The sequence below is a fragment of the Astyanax mexicanus genome, chromosome 18, assembly GCF_023375975.1.
Source record: "Astyanax mexicanus isolate ESR-SI-001 chromosome 18, AstMex3_surface, whole genome shotgun sequence".
NCBI lineage: Eukaryota > Metazoa > Chordata > Actinopteri > Characiformes > Acestrorhamphidae > Astyanax > Astyanax mexicanus.
The window spans coordinates 5,582,266-5,598,558 of NC_064425.1; the positions used below are offsets into that span (position 1 = coordinate 5,582,266).

At 37.1% G+C, this 16,293-nt stretch overlaps 1 protein-coding gene across 1 annotated transcript in view; it reads left to right on the forward strand.

Annotated features, from left to right (window-relative positions):
• dyrk1ab (dual-specificity tyrosine-(Y)-phosphorylation regulated kinase 1A, b) overlaps positions 1 to 16,293 on the forward strand; it is a 33,243-nt gene that overhangs the window by 8,614 nt on the left and 8,336 nt on the right. The window contains exons 2-9 of the mRNA XM_007260530.4: positions 6,016 to 6,212; positions 6,320 to 6,412; positions 11,134 to 11,322; positions 11,568 to 11,715; positions 13,156 to 13,442; positions 14,224 to 14,370; positions 14,628 to 14,768; positions 15,893 to 16,196. Of these exons, the coding sequence (XP_007260592.3) occupies positions 6,093 to 6,212; positions 6,320 to 6,412; positions 11,134 to 11,322; positions 11,568 to 11,715; positions 13,156 to 13,442; positions 14,224 to 14,370; positions 14,628 to 14,768; positions 15,893 to 16,196 (1,429 nt within the window). The 5' untranslated portion in view covers positions 6,016 to 6,092. The remainder of the gene's footprint in view (positions 1 to 6,015; positions 6,213 to 6,319; positions 6,413 to 11,133; positions 11,323 to 11,567; positions 11,716 to 13,155; positions 13,443 to 14,223; positions 14,371 to 14,627; positions 14,769 to 15,892; positions 16,197 to 16,293) is intronic.

Sequence of the window (16,293 nt, forward strand, 5' to 3'; positions counted from 1 at the left end):
TCGATCCTCTTTTTGACTTCGATACTCGAGACCATGACCTCATTTCGATTCGATTTCGATAAAATATCGAGATCGTGACACCCCTAGTTTACATGTATTTTTTTTTTTTTTTGTAATACTTATTTTGTTTTCCTCGAGTGGATTATGTAAGCTATAAAATAACTGGATTACTGTTTTTTTTTTCTTTAGTGTTATGAAACTACAAATGGCATTTCAAGTAAAAAGAATGAAAATATATCACCCTTAGCTTATCTTTATCCTGATTTACTGCTTTAGGCTGGTTTTCTGTCAAATTTTGCTACCCTTTCATATGTGCTTCTTTATGAACGTGTGCATGCGCCGACTCAACATTTTTTCATGTTTTATGATTATTCCTTAAGTTTTTATTGTGAGCATTAAACAGCCTGCTTGCATGTTAAAAAAATGCTGTAATTTGCAGTTAAATTTCAATAAACCATAAAACTATAAAAAAAAATAAAAAAAAGTTTTTAATGGTATATATGACCTTAACTTTTTAAACTTTACCTGATACTAGGGCTGCAACTAATGATTATTGTGGTAGTCGACTAATCTGATTTTTATTTTTTCCATTAGTCGATTAGTCAACGATTATTGTCCTTCATCTCTAAAAATGATAGCGGATTATGAGATTTAAAAGGCATTTAAATGTCTAGATGTTGTTTAAATGTGGAAAGTGCTGATATTTAGTGAGGAAATATGTCATCTGTTGTGTTTAGGCACTTTTAGAGACACAGACTAAGTTGAGTGTAAACTAAGTGTCCCATTTACCCATCTCCCATTGCATGTCTTTCCCCAGCACTTTGTGCAATATGGTACTGATACAAATTAATGATTAGTTGACAATGAAATTTGTAGTCTGTAAATTTAAATAATCGACATTGTTGATTATATCGACTAATCGCCTAACTAGACTTCTGCTGAAAGTATTTTCTAATACGGTTTCTAATATGATGCTTTTTTGGTATTTTTAGCTTTTTAAAACTGAAATACTTATAGGGTAGCATGGTTTGACAGGGTTGCACAACTCACAGAACACCAGTCAGATCCTACCTGTATTTCAGCTGGGAGCATTCTCTGATTCTGCCGTACGGCATATCCTGCCCTCTGTTTTATTAAAGGTAGCTTTTCTTATAGAAATTGACGGAACATCAGTACTGTGCTGAATGACCTATATCTGTGTCTGAGTAAAAGCGAAGCTGCTTTCTGCTGAAAGCCCCACAGCCTCCGTCTCGTTCAGCAGGCCGCTCTACTCTGCCGTGATCAGCTGTTGTCACTACTAACCTTTCCTTCAGATCAGAATAAATTGCTTATCCAGTCCTCCCCATTTTGCAAACTAATCTAGGAACTAAACTAACTAAACTAAATCACCCTCAGTGTGAGCACTACCGCTCTCTCCACTGTTGCCTGCGTTTGCTTACCTGCGTCCTAACATCACAATATCGGGATATGGCGAAATCCTATCGAGTAAAAAAAAAAAAAGATATCAATATTATATCACCCACTCCTATTGTGGAGGATAAACACTTTCGTTTATTATGTAATTTCATAATGTAATGTATTATGTATTATAATGTTGGTTTAGAGAAACCAAGGCTACCAAAGGTTTAGAGTGCCTTATACAGTGGAGAGCATTTATAATTTTATGGTTTAGGTTTAAAACTGCAAAAGGTGGGAAGGCGTGGGTGTGACCACAGCTCGACCACAGGCGTGGGTGTGATCACAGGTGCTGCTGTCTGCATCATATAGTTACAATTCATGGGGGATATGCGTCGGTCTACAACATAGGCTACAGCATAGGCTAATGCATGCAACCTGCAGGTAGAGCAGTGTAGTAGTAGTAGGTAGTAAGCTATGTAGGTTTGACATAGAGGTATAAATTGGCCTTTAAACTGCCATAGATTCAATTTAGAGAGAAACTAAAGCTGTTGATTAAGTTTAGTGAGGCGTAGGCTGCTGTGGGTTCAGTATTGGGAAGCTGCTAATTCAACAGATAATCTAAATCTGTTTTAGGTATAGTGTATAGGCAGGCCAAGGCTGACATAGTTTGAGTAGGTAGGCTGAATCTGCTGTAGTTGCTATCCATCTCTGCTTCCTGTATGTCTGTCTCCTCTTCCTAGCTTTCCATATCACCTCAAAATGATAGAATATGGGATTTAAATGCTTAGAAGACATTTAAATGTGAAATGTTCTGATATATTTTGAGAAAATATGAAATATATATATTTTTGTAACTGGTGACCAAGCTGAATGTTAACTGATTGAGTAAGCAGCTCTTGACCATTCTTAACTCTTAACATTGTGTTTCTGTCCCCAGCACAGTGTAATTTTATTATAAATATAATATAATGTAGTTACAAATTAACAATTAGTTGACACTGAAATTTGAAGTTGATCATTTTTATATTCGACATTGTGGATTATGTTAGCTAATCGTTGCAGTCCTAAAAGTTTCACTATAGAGAGGCTTGAGTTGCTGTAGGTTTAGTTTCTTCTGTAGACCCAGTTTAGGAAGACTATAGCCTCTGTAAACTAAATTAACGGTGGCTAAAGCTGTGATAAAGCTGTGATGGGTTCAGTTTGGAAAGGGAAAGGCTGCCAAAGGTTTGGGAATGTTAAAATTTCTGTAGGTTCAATGTTGGGAAAGGTTTGGGAATGTTAAAATTTATGTAGGTTCAGTTTAGGTGCTAAAGCTGCAAGAATTTTGGTTTAAGAAGACCAAACCTGTCTTAGTGTCAGGTTTGGGAGGATAATGCTGTAATCGGTTCATATGAGGGAGTCTAAATCTGCCATAAGTTTAGTTTAGGGAGGATAAAGCTGTTGTTGATTTGAGTTTAGGAATCCTAATGCTGCCCAAGGTTTAGTTTAGGGAGGCTTAAGGTTAGAAAGGCCTAAATGTGTTCTGCCATTTCTGTTCAGTTTTAATGCAGTGGAGTTTTTTTATCAAAAATTAACGGCACAAAAATAGCACTTTGTATTTGACACATTTTTTTATTTTTTATGGTTTACAGCCAATGAAAACTGAACAATCAATGTTTCAGAAAATTAGAATATTACATATCTCCAAATAGGCCTGTCAAGATAAGAATATTTTGTGGACAATATATTTTCACAGAAATTATTGCGATACAAGATATTTTTGTAATTTTTAGACTATTAAGTGCCACTGACATAATGATGAAGGAATAGCTTAAAAAAGCAATTATACACTTTTTAAATACAGCAACAATTTAATTAATCAATTATTATAATTAGTTTGGGAATTATATTCTTATCTCTTTACCTACCTTAGTCCTCACTGTGTTTATTAGAGCATGACTGGCTAAAATACTGTTCACTGTTATATATGTGAACAAACATAACCAAACACAATAGACGATATCACGATTATCAGAAATTATTGAGATCATGTTCATTTATTGTACAAAATAAATAAATCCTAACCCTATCTCCAAACCATGACTGACCATCAGATTATTTTGCGTTTGATTTGGAAATTAAAAGACCAGAGGCTGGAGGAAGAGTGGAGAGGCACACAGTCCAAGCTGCTTGAGGTTAAGCAGTGATGGTTTGGAGAGACATGTCATCTGCTGGTGTTGATCCACTGTGTTTTATCAAGTCCTAGAGCACGTCATTCATAAAATAAAATACAATAAATAAATAATAAAATCTCCTCTGAGACAGCTCACAAAAATAACTATCAAAGAAATTCCACAAACTTAAGTTCTTACTTGAAGAATATTTTTTTATTTTTATTATAATTAATTATAATTAATTCCGTTAATTATTACAGTAAAAGTACTGAAATGTTTAAGCAAGTTAAAATTAAGAATTTTGGTATTGTGACAACACAAAGATGCCCTTTTGTCCTACATTTCGTTAAATACTAATTTAAAAGTGTGTACAATGTTCCCTATTTTTGCCTTTGGCCCTGTGAACAAACTAAACTTTGTACTTGATTGTTTTACAATTAGCCAGGGCACCATTAGCTAGCGGTTTGTCCCACGTCGATTTTTGGGGAAATAAAAGGGTTTTAGGTGCGCTTTATAGTGCGAAGAATAATGTAAATGTAAAGGAAACAATAGCTTGTGCATCACTTTAAATGGTACTGTCAGTTAATAAATTAAAAATTATGTAAACTAATAATTGTAGTCGAGAATGGCTGATATATTTGTAGAATATCAATATTATTTATATTATATATTATAAATATTTTTTACACAATTACTAGTCTGAACTGAAGAGAGCTGACAAACAAAAAAGAGAGCGCAACAAAGTCCACGCTAAAATCCCTGGATTTATTTACGCTAAAAAAAAAAATAATAATAATAAAAAAAAGACTAAACCACAGTGCAGGTTTTAAAAGTACTGTGTAGCATGCTTAGTGCAAATACATACATTCACCTAAAAAAAGCTCATGTAAACTATGAACTAGAGTTAGATTATTTTAAGAAATGTTATATTCAGTTGTTGCTGGTGTATTTCACAGATTTTCAATAGCTTCACACCAAAGCTATGACTGCTACTTGTATTTATTTTGTATGGAGAAACTGCTGAAAGTTGTATATGATAGAAAAAGTGAAAATCTAAATTATTCTTCCTGTACAGTTTACAGGAATTATGGGATGGTTATGACAAGAACATATTCACAGTTAAGCCATTTGTGTGGTTTGTGACTAATGTCTGATATATTAAGGTTTCAGTATACATGGACATAATTTGTAGTAGTAATAGTGGTGGTGTTGTGGTGTGTGGTTTCCTCAGCAATAAAAAAAAACACTGTTGGAAAGCGTGTGCACGTTCCTGAGAGTTTGTGCTTTGTGTGAATTTTTTTCTTTGCCGAGGCTCGGTCAGGTCAGCTGAATCATTCTCTGCTCCTCCATCCTCAGCTCACATTCAGCGTCTGTGTTGCCGTCAGGCTCCAGTGTGCTGGATGCTGCCTTGAAGTGTGCCAAAGTTCGGTTTTATTTCTTGTTTATTTCTTGTTTTCTTATTGGAAAATGGGAACAGCTCTGCCCTGGCAACAAAAGTAGGTTATTTGCATACTCTTCTGTGATTGGCTTGAACCTTTATGGGCTTGCCAAATCACACTGTATCTTCTTGGTGATAGGCTATGCTAATTAGGTGCTGTTGCTGGGATTCTGAAATAGTGGTGGGATTCTGTGTGGCTGCAGTGCATTGTATTGTCTGGTGAGGGATGCTGATAAATGAGCATTCTTCTAATAATCATCAGAATTTACTCATGAAAGAGGGCAAATTAGTGTAACACGTTTCCACTTCACTGCTTTCATATAGGCTTATTACCAGCACTGTAGAGGTTAGTGAGGAGCTAATTCAGTTCATTCAGATCACATTTCTTTTTCTATTTAATTACACACATGCCAATTTCACTGTTCTGTTCTTTTTTTTTTTTTTGTGTTTGCATGTGTGTGTATATATATAAAAAAAAATTAAGAGACCACTTCAGTTTCTGAATCAGTTTCTTTGATTTTGCTATTTATAGGTTTATGTTTGAGTAAAATGAACATTGTGGACAACATTTCTCCCAAATAAAAATATTGTCATTTAGAGCATTTATTTGCAGAAAATGAGAAATAGCTGAAATAACAAAAAAAAAAGATGCAGAGCTTTCAGACCTCAAATAATACAAAGAAAACAAGTTCACATTCATAGTTTTAAGAGTTCAGAAATCAGTATTTAGTTTTCATGCATCTTGGCATCATGTTCTCCTCCACCAGTCTTACACACTGCTTTTGGCTAACTTTATGCCTTTACTCCTGGTGCAAAAATTCAAGCAGTTCAGCTTGGTTTGATAGCTTGTCATCATCAGTCTTTCTCTTGAATATACCAGAGGTTTTCAAATTGTAATATTTTAATATGAAATATTGTATGAATATGTAATATTTTAGTTGTAGTAAGCACAATGGATCACACAGAAACATCAATGCTCTCAATGCAATGTTTTACTAAGCACTAATCTGTATATCTTTCTCGTAGGGGGAGAGACCTCAGCATGCAAACCCTGGTCCGTCCGGCTTGCACCCTCTTTTTCTTTCAATGCTGCTGGTCTTCAGATGGCTGCTCCGATGCCTCATTCGCACCAGCAGTACAGTGACTGTCACCAGCAGAGTACAGACCAGTCTGTCACTGTACTGCCATACAGTGACCAGACACAAGCACTCACTGCCAACCAGGTAATGACTGCTCATGTGTTCTTACAAAACAGCAAATAGCCATTTCACCTTGTCTTGTGACTAATGTCTTTTTGTTTATTTCTTTTTATTTCTTTCTCTAAATACAGAGGCACATGCCCCAGTGCTTTCGTGACCCAGCTGTAGCTCCTTTGAGGAAGCTCTCCATTGACTTGATCAAAACCTACAAACATATTAATGAGGTAAGAAATTACACAACTTTGAGTTGCTAAATAACTCACTCTACACAACATACCTGTAATCTATTATGTGGAATGGGTGATGCCAGTGAGCTTCACATACCACACATCTTCTACACATCTTCCACAAGAACTTGGCAATACGATACAGGGGTTACAATTTACAAATATTTTGTGATTTTTAAAAATCAGATTTTAAAAGAAAAGTGTCATATTGTAAATTGTTTTATAGTGATCAGGGTTACACACAACATGAGATTGGAGGGAATTTCAGTTAATATCAGTATGAACAGCATAAAAGCAACCATCCTTGGTATATATAATTACTCCCTGATAGAGCTGAGTGATATGGCAAAATATTATCTTACAATATTTAAATATAATCTTAAATGATGAATACTATTTATTATGTTGTTTGACTCTCAAACCAAATGTACCTGGAGTGTAGAGGTGTGCCAAAAAATCGATTCACATAAGAATCTTGATTCTCATTTACTACGATTCAGAATCGATTTAAAATGTCCCAAAATCGATTCTGAGGGGCGGGTTTTAGACTGATTTTGGGCTGGGTATTTTTGTTGGACCTGGCAACCCTGGGGATAGCGCTTGTCCTTTCAAACGGAGATCTTCCAGACACACACAGAGCGTAGGTGTTTGAGAATCACCGGTAAGATGGCAGAACAAGCACTATATTACATTAGATTAACGTGTAGTTTCAATGTTTTATGGCAGAATGCTTCATAACAAGCATAAAAAAGATCGCTAGTAGTTAGTTTCAGTAACTGTTAGCTAGCTAACTAGCTAACTTTCCAGTTCCACCTTAAATAACGCTACAGGTGGCAGCGGGCTGCAGCATTTAAGGCGGAACGGAAAAATACAATAAGCTAATCAGAGCTAATTTCAGCTCCTCATCACAGAGGAATTAAGGAATGGACCATATGAATTAATTTCTCCACCTCCTGCCCCCTTTCTGAAGAAATACAACGACCTTAAATTAACTAGTTAATCAGCAGCTGCTCCTGAACTTTAGCGCTCCACTGCTATCATCACATCAGCCCAGCAGCGTCACCTACACACCACCGCTAGTAGCCTGGTAATAAAGCAGTGTTATTTATTATTTATTTATTGTTCATTAACGTCATTGTGATATCCCAGTGATTCCTCTGTCACTGAGGACCCACATTCCTGCACATTTTATTGTTTTTGTAACACATTACCTGCTCCAGGACCAGTGTATATTATGGAGGGGTTTTTTTCAATAAGATTCATAAGCCAGAAGCAGACATTTTTATAATTCAAATCGTTTTGAATCAAAAATCGATTTTGAATCGAATCGTGGCCCCCAAAATCGGAATCGAATCGAATCGTGAGATAGTAAACGATTCCCACCCCTACTGGAGTGGCAGTTTTTTTTAAATCTCCTATTTAAATACTCAGCACAGTGATTTTATATTACAATTTATATTACAATTTACAATTTATAATACAGGATTTTTTTTACACTTTATGCAATGAAATGTACATTTGGGTCAGTGTTTTTTTTAAGCATTGATGAAATCCCCAATATGCATATTGTCGATACCAAAAAAAATGTATAAAGACTCAGCAAAATATTTTATATACTGTACAGCTCTAACATTATACAACATATAATAAACTACAATCTGCCGCCAATATTTACATGTAAACTAGTCATTAAAAATCAGTGTTTCTTAAACTAATACAGTATTTCAAAACAAAATATTGCAATATCAATATCTCCCCTATTTTAGACGGAACAGTCTGTAACAGTATGTCCCAGCTCACAAAATCACACAATGTCACACAAATAAACAGGAATAGCAGTTACATGATGAATTACATATTTAAAAAGTTAAGAACAAAATACAAATTGTATGACTATGTGAGTTAAGGTTTTTTAGTTTTACAACAAAATGCAGCAGCATAATTCTGCTTGGCAGAACCCTTGGATATTTTTTGCTACATTGTTTCTCAGTCTGTCTTTAGGGGCAGACTCGCAGCAGGTCGACATTTTTGCTGTATTCCAGCTCCCCTCGAACTTTACATTACATTACATTACATTTCATTTGGCAGACGCTTTTGTCCAAAGCGACTTACAATAATGAAGTACAAAAGTAATAGGAATTTAGATAACCCATTTTTAAAAGGGCTTAAAGGAGGTCAAAGGGAAATAAAGGGATAGAGAAGTGAAGGAGGGGAAGAAGGAAATGGGGTTAGAAGTAGTTAGTGTGTTAGAGGTGTTAGGAGAGTAAGTGCTCTTTGAAGAGCTCTGTCTTCAGGAGTCTCTTAAAGATAGCGAGAGATTCTCCTGATCTGGTAGTAGAAGGTAGTTTGTTCCACCATTGGGGAACTCTGTATGAGAACAGTCTGGATTGCTTTGTGTGAGTGTTTGGCAAAGCGAGGCGACGTTCATTGGAGGAGCGCAGCGGCCGGGAGGTAGCGTAAGCCTTCAGGAGTGAGTGCAGGTAGGAAGGAGCCTGTTCTGTCATCACCTTGTAGGCGATTGTAAGAGTTTTGAATTTGATGCCAGCATCAACTGGTAGCCAGTGTAGCTCAATGAGCAGCGGGGTGATATGTGCCCGTTTTGGTTGGTTGAAGACCAGACGTGCTGCTGCGTTCTGGATCATTTGGAGTGGTTTTACTACGCAGGCCGGGAGGCCAGTTAGTAGGGCATTGCAGTAGTCGAGGCGTGAGATGACGACTGCTTGTACCAGGAGTTGGGTGGCCTGTTGCGTCAGAAACTGTCTAATTTTCCTGATGTTGTAAAGCGCGAAGCGGCAGGATCGAGCAACCGAGGCCACATGGTGCGTGAAGGAGAGCTGGTCATCAACCATGACACCCAGGTTCCTAGCAACCTTTGTCGGTGAGAGAGAGAGAGAGAGAGTCGATGCTTATAGAGAGGTTGTGTTGAAAAGATGGTTTTGCTGGTATGACCAGAAGTTCAGTCTTTGAGAGATTTAATTGAAGGTGATGCTCCTTCATCCAAGAGGATATGTCAGAGAGACACAACGATATCCGTGCAGAGATTGAGTTATCTTCAGGTGAGAATGACAGGTATAGCTTGGTGTCATCAGCAAAGCAATGGTAGGAAAAGCCATGTGAGTGGATAACCTGACCAAGAGAGGCAGTGTATATTGAGAAGAGAAGGGGACCCAGTACCGAACTCTGGAGAACCCCAGTGGATCGGGAGTGGGCTGAGGACAGCTGTCCTTGCCACGACACCTTGAACGAGCGCCCAGTGAGGTATGATCTAAACCATGACAGCACATTGTCTGAGATCCCCATGTTTGAAAGTATAGTTAGGAGGAAGTCGTGGTTGACCGTGTCGAAGGCGGCTGAGAGGTCCAGCAGAATGAGCACTGAGGACTGGCCTGCAGCTCTAGCAGTTTTCAACGCTTCAGTCACAGACAACAGAGCCGTCTCGGTAGAGTGTCCTTTTTTGAATCCAGATTGGTTCTGGTCCAGGAGGTCATTCTGGGAGAGGAAGCCAGAGACCTGATTTAAAACTGCTCTCTCGAGTGTTTTAGAGAGAAAGGGTAGTAGTGAGACCGGTTTGTAGTTGTCAACCTGGGCGGGGTTGAGAGAAGGCTTTTTAAGCAGTGGTGTCACATGTGCTTGTTTGAAAGCAGTTGGGAAAACACCAGAAGTTAAAGAGGCATTGATGGTGTGAGTGATAGCCGGAATGATAGCAAGTGCGATGGTTTGTAGTAAGTTTGAGGGAATTGGGTCAAGCGGACACGTAGTAGGACGGCTACGTGTTAGGAGAGCCAGTGTCTCGTTCTCAGTGAGAGAAGTGAACGAGGAGAGAGCAACGCCTTCGGTGGAGGGACACCGGGCTGCAGAGCATGTAGTAGGACTGCTACATGTTACATCAGTAAACTGGTTGCTGATAGCTGCCACTTTTCCAGTAAAGAATGATGCAAGTGTTTCAGCAGTAAGGCATGTAGCCGGAGGAGGAGGAGGAGGGTTCAGTAGTGATTTAAAAGTAGCAAATAGTTTCCGGGAGTCTGTGAGGGAGCTGAATTTATTGTGATAAAATTCAGCTTTTGCAGTCGTGATGCTGGCTGAGAAGGAAAGCAATCCAGAACTTGGGGAACCTGCTGCTGAAAGCTGGGGTAGAGTTGAAATGTGTACTGTCAGGAGATCCAGAGCCGCTGTATTGAGAAACTGGTGTAATCATTTTTCACACTTTGTTTGCACTTACATATTTGTTTTTTGTGGAGCAGATTTTATTGCCTTCTTTTGGCTTTACCCAAAGAGAGAAGCACCAGAAAAAGCACATGAGAAGATATGTCTTCTTGAAACAAGAATTAGCTGCAAGTCTAAATGAATATCTAATCATGGCAAAACAATAAAAAATATAATAAACACAGAATTAGGGGAGTGACATATCATATCGTAGGCAATAATATGGTGATTTATAATGATTTTTTTTAAATTCAGTGTTTTGTCATCTTGTCAAGAGTATTGTTATCGTGAAAATATCATGAAATATCGTGATTATATTTTAGGACCATATCGCCCACTCCTACATAGAATCGTAAAAAATAAATAAAATAGGATGCAAAGTTTGGCCATATAGTGACGCATCATATAGCTACAATTCTAACATGAATTACAGGACATGTGTTTACAGTTTGTGTCTAATATTTTTTCCTTTGTCTAAGTGCTTTTTGAATTTTGTGTGTGTGTGTTTTGTGTAGGTGTATTATGCAAAAAAGAAACGACGGCATCAACAGGGTCAAGGTGAGGACTCCAGCCATAAGAAAGAGAGGAAAGTCGTCAATGAGGGTTATGATGATGACAACTTTGACTACATTGTCAAAAATGGAGAGAAATGGATGGACCGTTATGAAATCGATTCTCTAATTGGAAAGGGGTCATTTGGACAGGTATGACTCATTATACACTGTATATTCATGTTTTTATTTGCCTTTAGTTTTCATATTGAGAGTAGGCTATTATAAATATTTTGTGAAAATCTTAAGTAATACAAATGGTAAGATTAAATCTGTTACGCTATATAATACATTTTTTTATTCTGGATTCAGTCATTGGAGTGCTGGAGTGTGTTTTAATGTAAATGATGTGATCTGTGGTCTCGTATCTAATGTTTTCTGGAATTGTCTTGTTGCAGGTTGTGAAAGCTTACGACCGAGCTGAGCAAGAGTGGGTCGCGATTAAGATCATCAAAAACAAGAAAGCTTTTCTGAATCAAGCTCAGATTGAAGTGCGGCTTCTTGAACTCATGAACAAACATGACACAGAAATGAAATATTATATAGGTAAGACCCTTTATGTTTGAAAATTATGATTTGTTTAAGCTAAACCACTGTATCGTCTTGGTCACACAAAAAGCTTAAAGCTTAATTTTTGTTTTTTACTTATTGACATTTATATTGTATCAAAGTTTCATGGGTAATGGACTAATAGAAATGCCCCAAAATAATTGGTAGATTCAACAGATGTCTGACGTTTTTTTTAGGTACATTTGTGCATGTGTTTTTAAATAGTGGTGTGCCATATCGTATTGTACACAATAAAATCGCCAACATTTTTGAATATTGTGAACCGATATTATACCCTGAAATATTGTGATAATTAGGGGTGGGTGTTATGGCACATCAGGGTTTTTGCTGTTATTAGCAAAAGAAAAATTCACACTGTTCTCATTTCCCATCATATATCTACTAGAGACAGATTATATCTGTCCAGTATCATTTATTTTACTTTAATCCTGGATATATAGAGATATTTGGAGTGCATTATTATTATCATGACATTCTGGATCATTGACTTCTGTTACAAATCTGATAACAATCTTAACAGATACTTTTTCTCCTGAACAGGAAAACACAAAGCCTGTAACAAAACACGATATACCATATATTGTCCCAAAAATAGGTGTGATAAAAAATCTAACAGTCGTTTTAAGACTGCTGTATGGCATTGAAACAATAATAGTATCATAGTAATGCATTTACACATTACCCTTTTAGCTATTAAAAATAATTATTTAGACATTAGAATTTGATAATAAAAATGTTCATATATATTTTAAACACATAAAACATAAATAAGGTTGACATACTAGTTTATTTATATTAATGGGCACACATTGTGGAACCAACATCGTTCTGGTTCGCGAAACCTAATTTTGAGCCGGTTTGCCGTGTTTCCACCAACAAAAGTAGGTCCAAGCCAGGAATGTTCGTTTTCGCAACAGAAACCGAAAGAATACTAGGTCCTTCAGCACAAACCGTGATGACACCTGTGGGCGTGTCTGTCTATACAGGAGCACTGCCTCTGTGTAGCACCCTCTGTTAATTACGTATAATGTGTGTTTTGGCGGTTCCACTAAAACTGGTGAAAACACGGGTTGGGTCACTAAAAAACATCATGGTTCTTATAAACCCTAACAGAACTGGTTTAAGAACCAGAGTTCTTTTGGTGGAAAAGCACTAAATGTGAACACACAATATAAATATAACACACAATGCACAATATAAAGGTCAGCAAAAATGATAGAGGTTCTATATATAGAATATGGGTCAATATATTGTTTAGTCTATAAGGTAATTATTGTGACAAGCCTTACAGTGGTCCTAGAAGGTGTTTTTGAGGATTTTGCAAAATAAAATATCCATCAATATTTAAGCCCTGGATCATTGTAAATAAGTGGGAGAAAGATTACTCATGTAATATCTTCTTCTTCTTATTCTCAGTTCATCTGAAGCGGCACTTCATGTTCCGGAATCATCTTTGCTTAGTATTTGAAATGTTGTCGTACAACTTGTACGACTTGTTACGAAATACGAACTTCAGAGGAGTTTCTTTGAACCTGACCCGGAAGTTTGCCCAGCAGCTCTGCACAGCACTGCTGTTTCTCGCCACCCCCGAGCTCAGCATCATCCACTGTGACCTCAAACCAGAGAACATCTTGCTATGTAACCCGAAGAGAAGCGCCATCAAAATTGTGGACTTTGGGAGTTCTTGCCAACTGGGACAAAGGGTACAGTGCCCCCATTTTTCATATCTAGTGTTTCTCTCAGTCTTGTCTTAGTTTGTATGTTAGTGCCTGTACTACACCTGCAACTAATGAAAGTTTTAGCAGTCGACAAAGCTGATTATTATTTTTTGTCATGTCTTCTGTTTGTACTTTCTACTGACGAGGCTCCTGATTTAATAATGCATGTTTTACTGCACATTCAAGATACAAGATACAATATTTTTATTGTCACGTCACAGAGTACAGGTGTTCATGTGTAGTATTTACAACAAGTCGAATAGTAAAATTAGGTATATTATACAAACAACTTTACAATATACACAATACACACTAACAATACACACAATAACTTACAATATAGACTTATTGACATCGACTGTTAAATGTTTTGATAGTTTTTCATTAGTTTACCCCATTCGGGAAAGACAGACTAGAGTATTTTGAAGGCAAATGTTATTCGTTTGTGTTTAATGAACACTCGGCGCTGCACTGCTGCTGCATTGTATGTACGTCTTTCTATCGCTCCGTCTTCCACTTGTCTCATGCTGCAAGTCCCACCCACGCTGAAGCCTTACTGGTCAACTAGGCATAAGAAAATGCCAAAAAGGATGCTCTATTCTCAGTATGCATGTCTTCCTCACTCGCCCCCTTTTTTTTGTGCACGCCAACACATTAACGACACGTCAAAGTTTTTTATAGTTAATGTTTTTGGTTATATCGAATTATCTGTACATCTGCCTGCATAATGAAACTTTTTTTATTTTTATTTCTGCTCTCTTCTCAGATATATCAGTACATCCAGAGTCGATTCTACCGCTCCCCTGAAGTGCTCTTGGGAATGCCGTATGATCTGGCCATAGACATGTGGTCACTAGGGTGCATACTTGTTGAGATGCATACAGGAGAGCCTCTGTTCAGTGGAGCCAATGAGGTAAAATAAGAGATGAATTCTTCTCAGCATAGTTAAAACAAAATCTGTACATTTGTCTGCATTATTGCTTCTTAGAAAGTGTTACATGTTATTAGTCGTCCTTTTAGGATTCATTTTATTAGATTTTTTAATAAAAGATGAATAGTTAAATAAAATAGAAGATCTAGACAGTAATAAAACGTATTAAATGTATGTATTACACATCAAGTTGTCATTAAAAACTAAAAATTTAAAAATGTTACCTCCTTCATTTACAGGTGGACCAAATGAACAAAATAGTTGAAGTTCTTGGCATCCCACCCAATCACATAATGGACCTAGCACCAAAAGCCAGAAAGTTTTTTGAGAAGTTGTCGGATGGATCATGGAGTGTAAAGAAGACCAAAGACGGGAAAAGGGTGAGTTTTCTCACTAGGGCTGCACCTAATGATGATTCATTTATTTTTATTTTTTTTACACAATTAATCTGCTTACTAACACATTGATTATTAAAAAATGTGTGTTATTATTGTGATTTTAAAATAATTGAACCATCCAAGGTACTACCACACTTGCTTGTAGGTGTGTTACCAAGATGTTCATTGTCAATTACATTGTACATTAATCATTATTTTAATAAGAGATGGTTGTTTGAAAAAAGTAGTTAAAGGAACAATCAGTACTAAATGAGAACAACTGTGTGAAATGGCTGCAGCTGTCCAATTACCAAACACTGTAGTGATTGTTTACCCCACCCTGCCTTTACCAGACACAATTCTCAAGCGGGTTGCCAAATTGACATGCAAGCAATGACTAGTTATACTCTGCAGTCGAATACATTCACTGATCAGCTCACAAAGTTGTATTATTTGCACATTACAAGCAAATTTTGTGGATTTTATATTACTCTGTAAGCTTTTGCTGCACCCAAGGTCTATTATCCTGAAAAGAAAAAACACTCCTCTAAAGATGCACACACTGAGTTAGTTACTACTAAATACGGAGTGAAGCTTTTGGTTTGTGACTGATCTGATTGTCTAATACTAACTGCCTTAATAACCCCAAGTGTTGAAATTAGTTATAATGCCCATGCCTGTGAATGCTTTTTTCATAAATTAGCAAACAATAGTTAGCTCAGTTATTATCTGATTAGGTAAAAATAGCCAGTTTGCCTGTTTCCATTGCTTCAGTTCACTGTTTGCTTGCTATTGTGTTCTATACCTGCCAACACTGTGTGTGGAAATGGGACTGGGACAAACGGCTCACAGGGCTGCAAGCTACACAGTTTATTGTTATGTAACAAAGAGTTACAATAAGAACATACTGGCTGAAACTATTACTAACTATTATTAACTTGTTCTGTTCCCTTAATATCCATTGATATATCCTTATCATTTTAGTAACTACAGAAAATATAATCCTTAAAGGTCCTTTAAGTTTTATTTTCTGATTATGTAATTGACTTAAATCTGCTCATTTTGACTGCTTTATCATTGCCAACATGTTTGAGTTCAACACGTTTGTAATTTGTTTGTGTGAACAGTATAAACCTCCGGCTTCTCGAAAGCTCCATGCCATCCTGGGAGTGGAGGCTGGTGGACCAGGCGGTCGACGAGCTGGGGAATCTGGCCATGCAGTAGCTGATTACTTGAAGTTCAAGGACCTTGTACTCAGAATGCTGGACTATGACCCTAAGACGCGAATCCAGCCCTACTATGCCCTGCAGCACAGCTTCTTTAAGAAGACAGCAGATGAAGGAACAAATACAAGCAGTAGTGTTTCAACAAGTCCTGCACTTGAGCAGTCGCAGTCCTCAGGGACCACTTCTAGTACATCCTCAAGCTCAGGTGTTTAAATGGGTTTCTAACTGGACATGTTTTCGTTTTGTTGAATAATCGTCTGAGAATTGACAGCTGGGTTGATATTTAAGGACAATATTAAAAA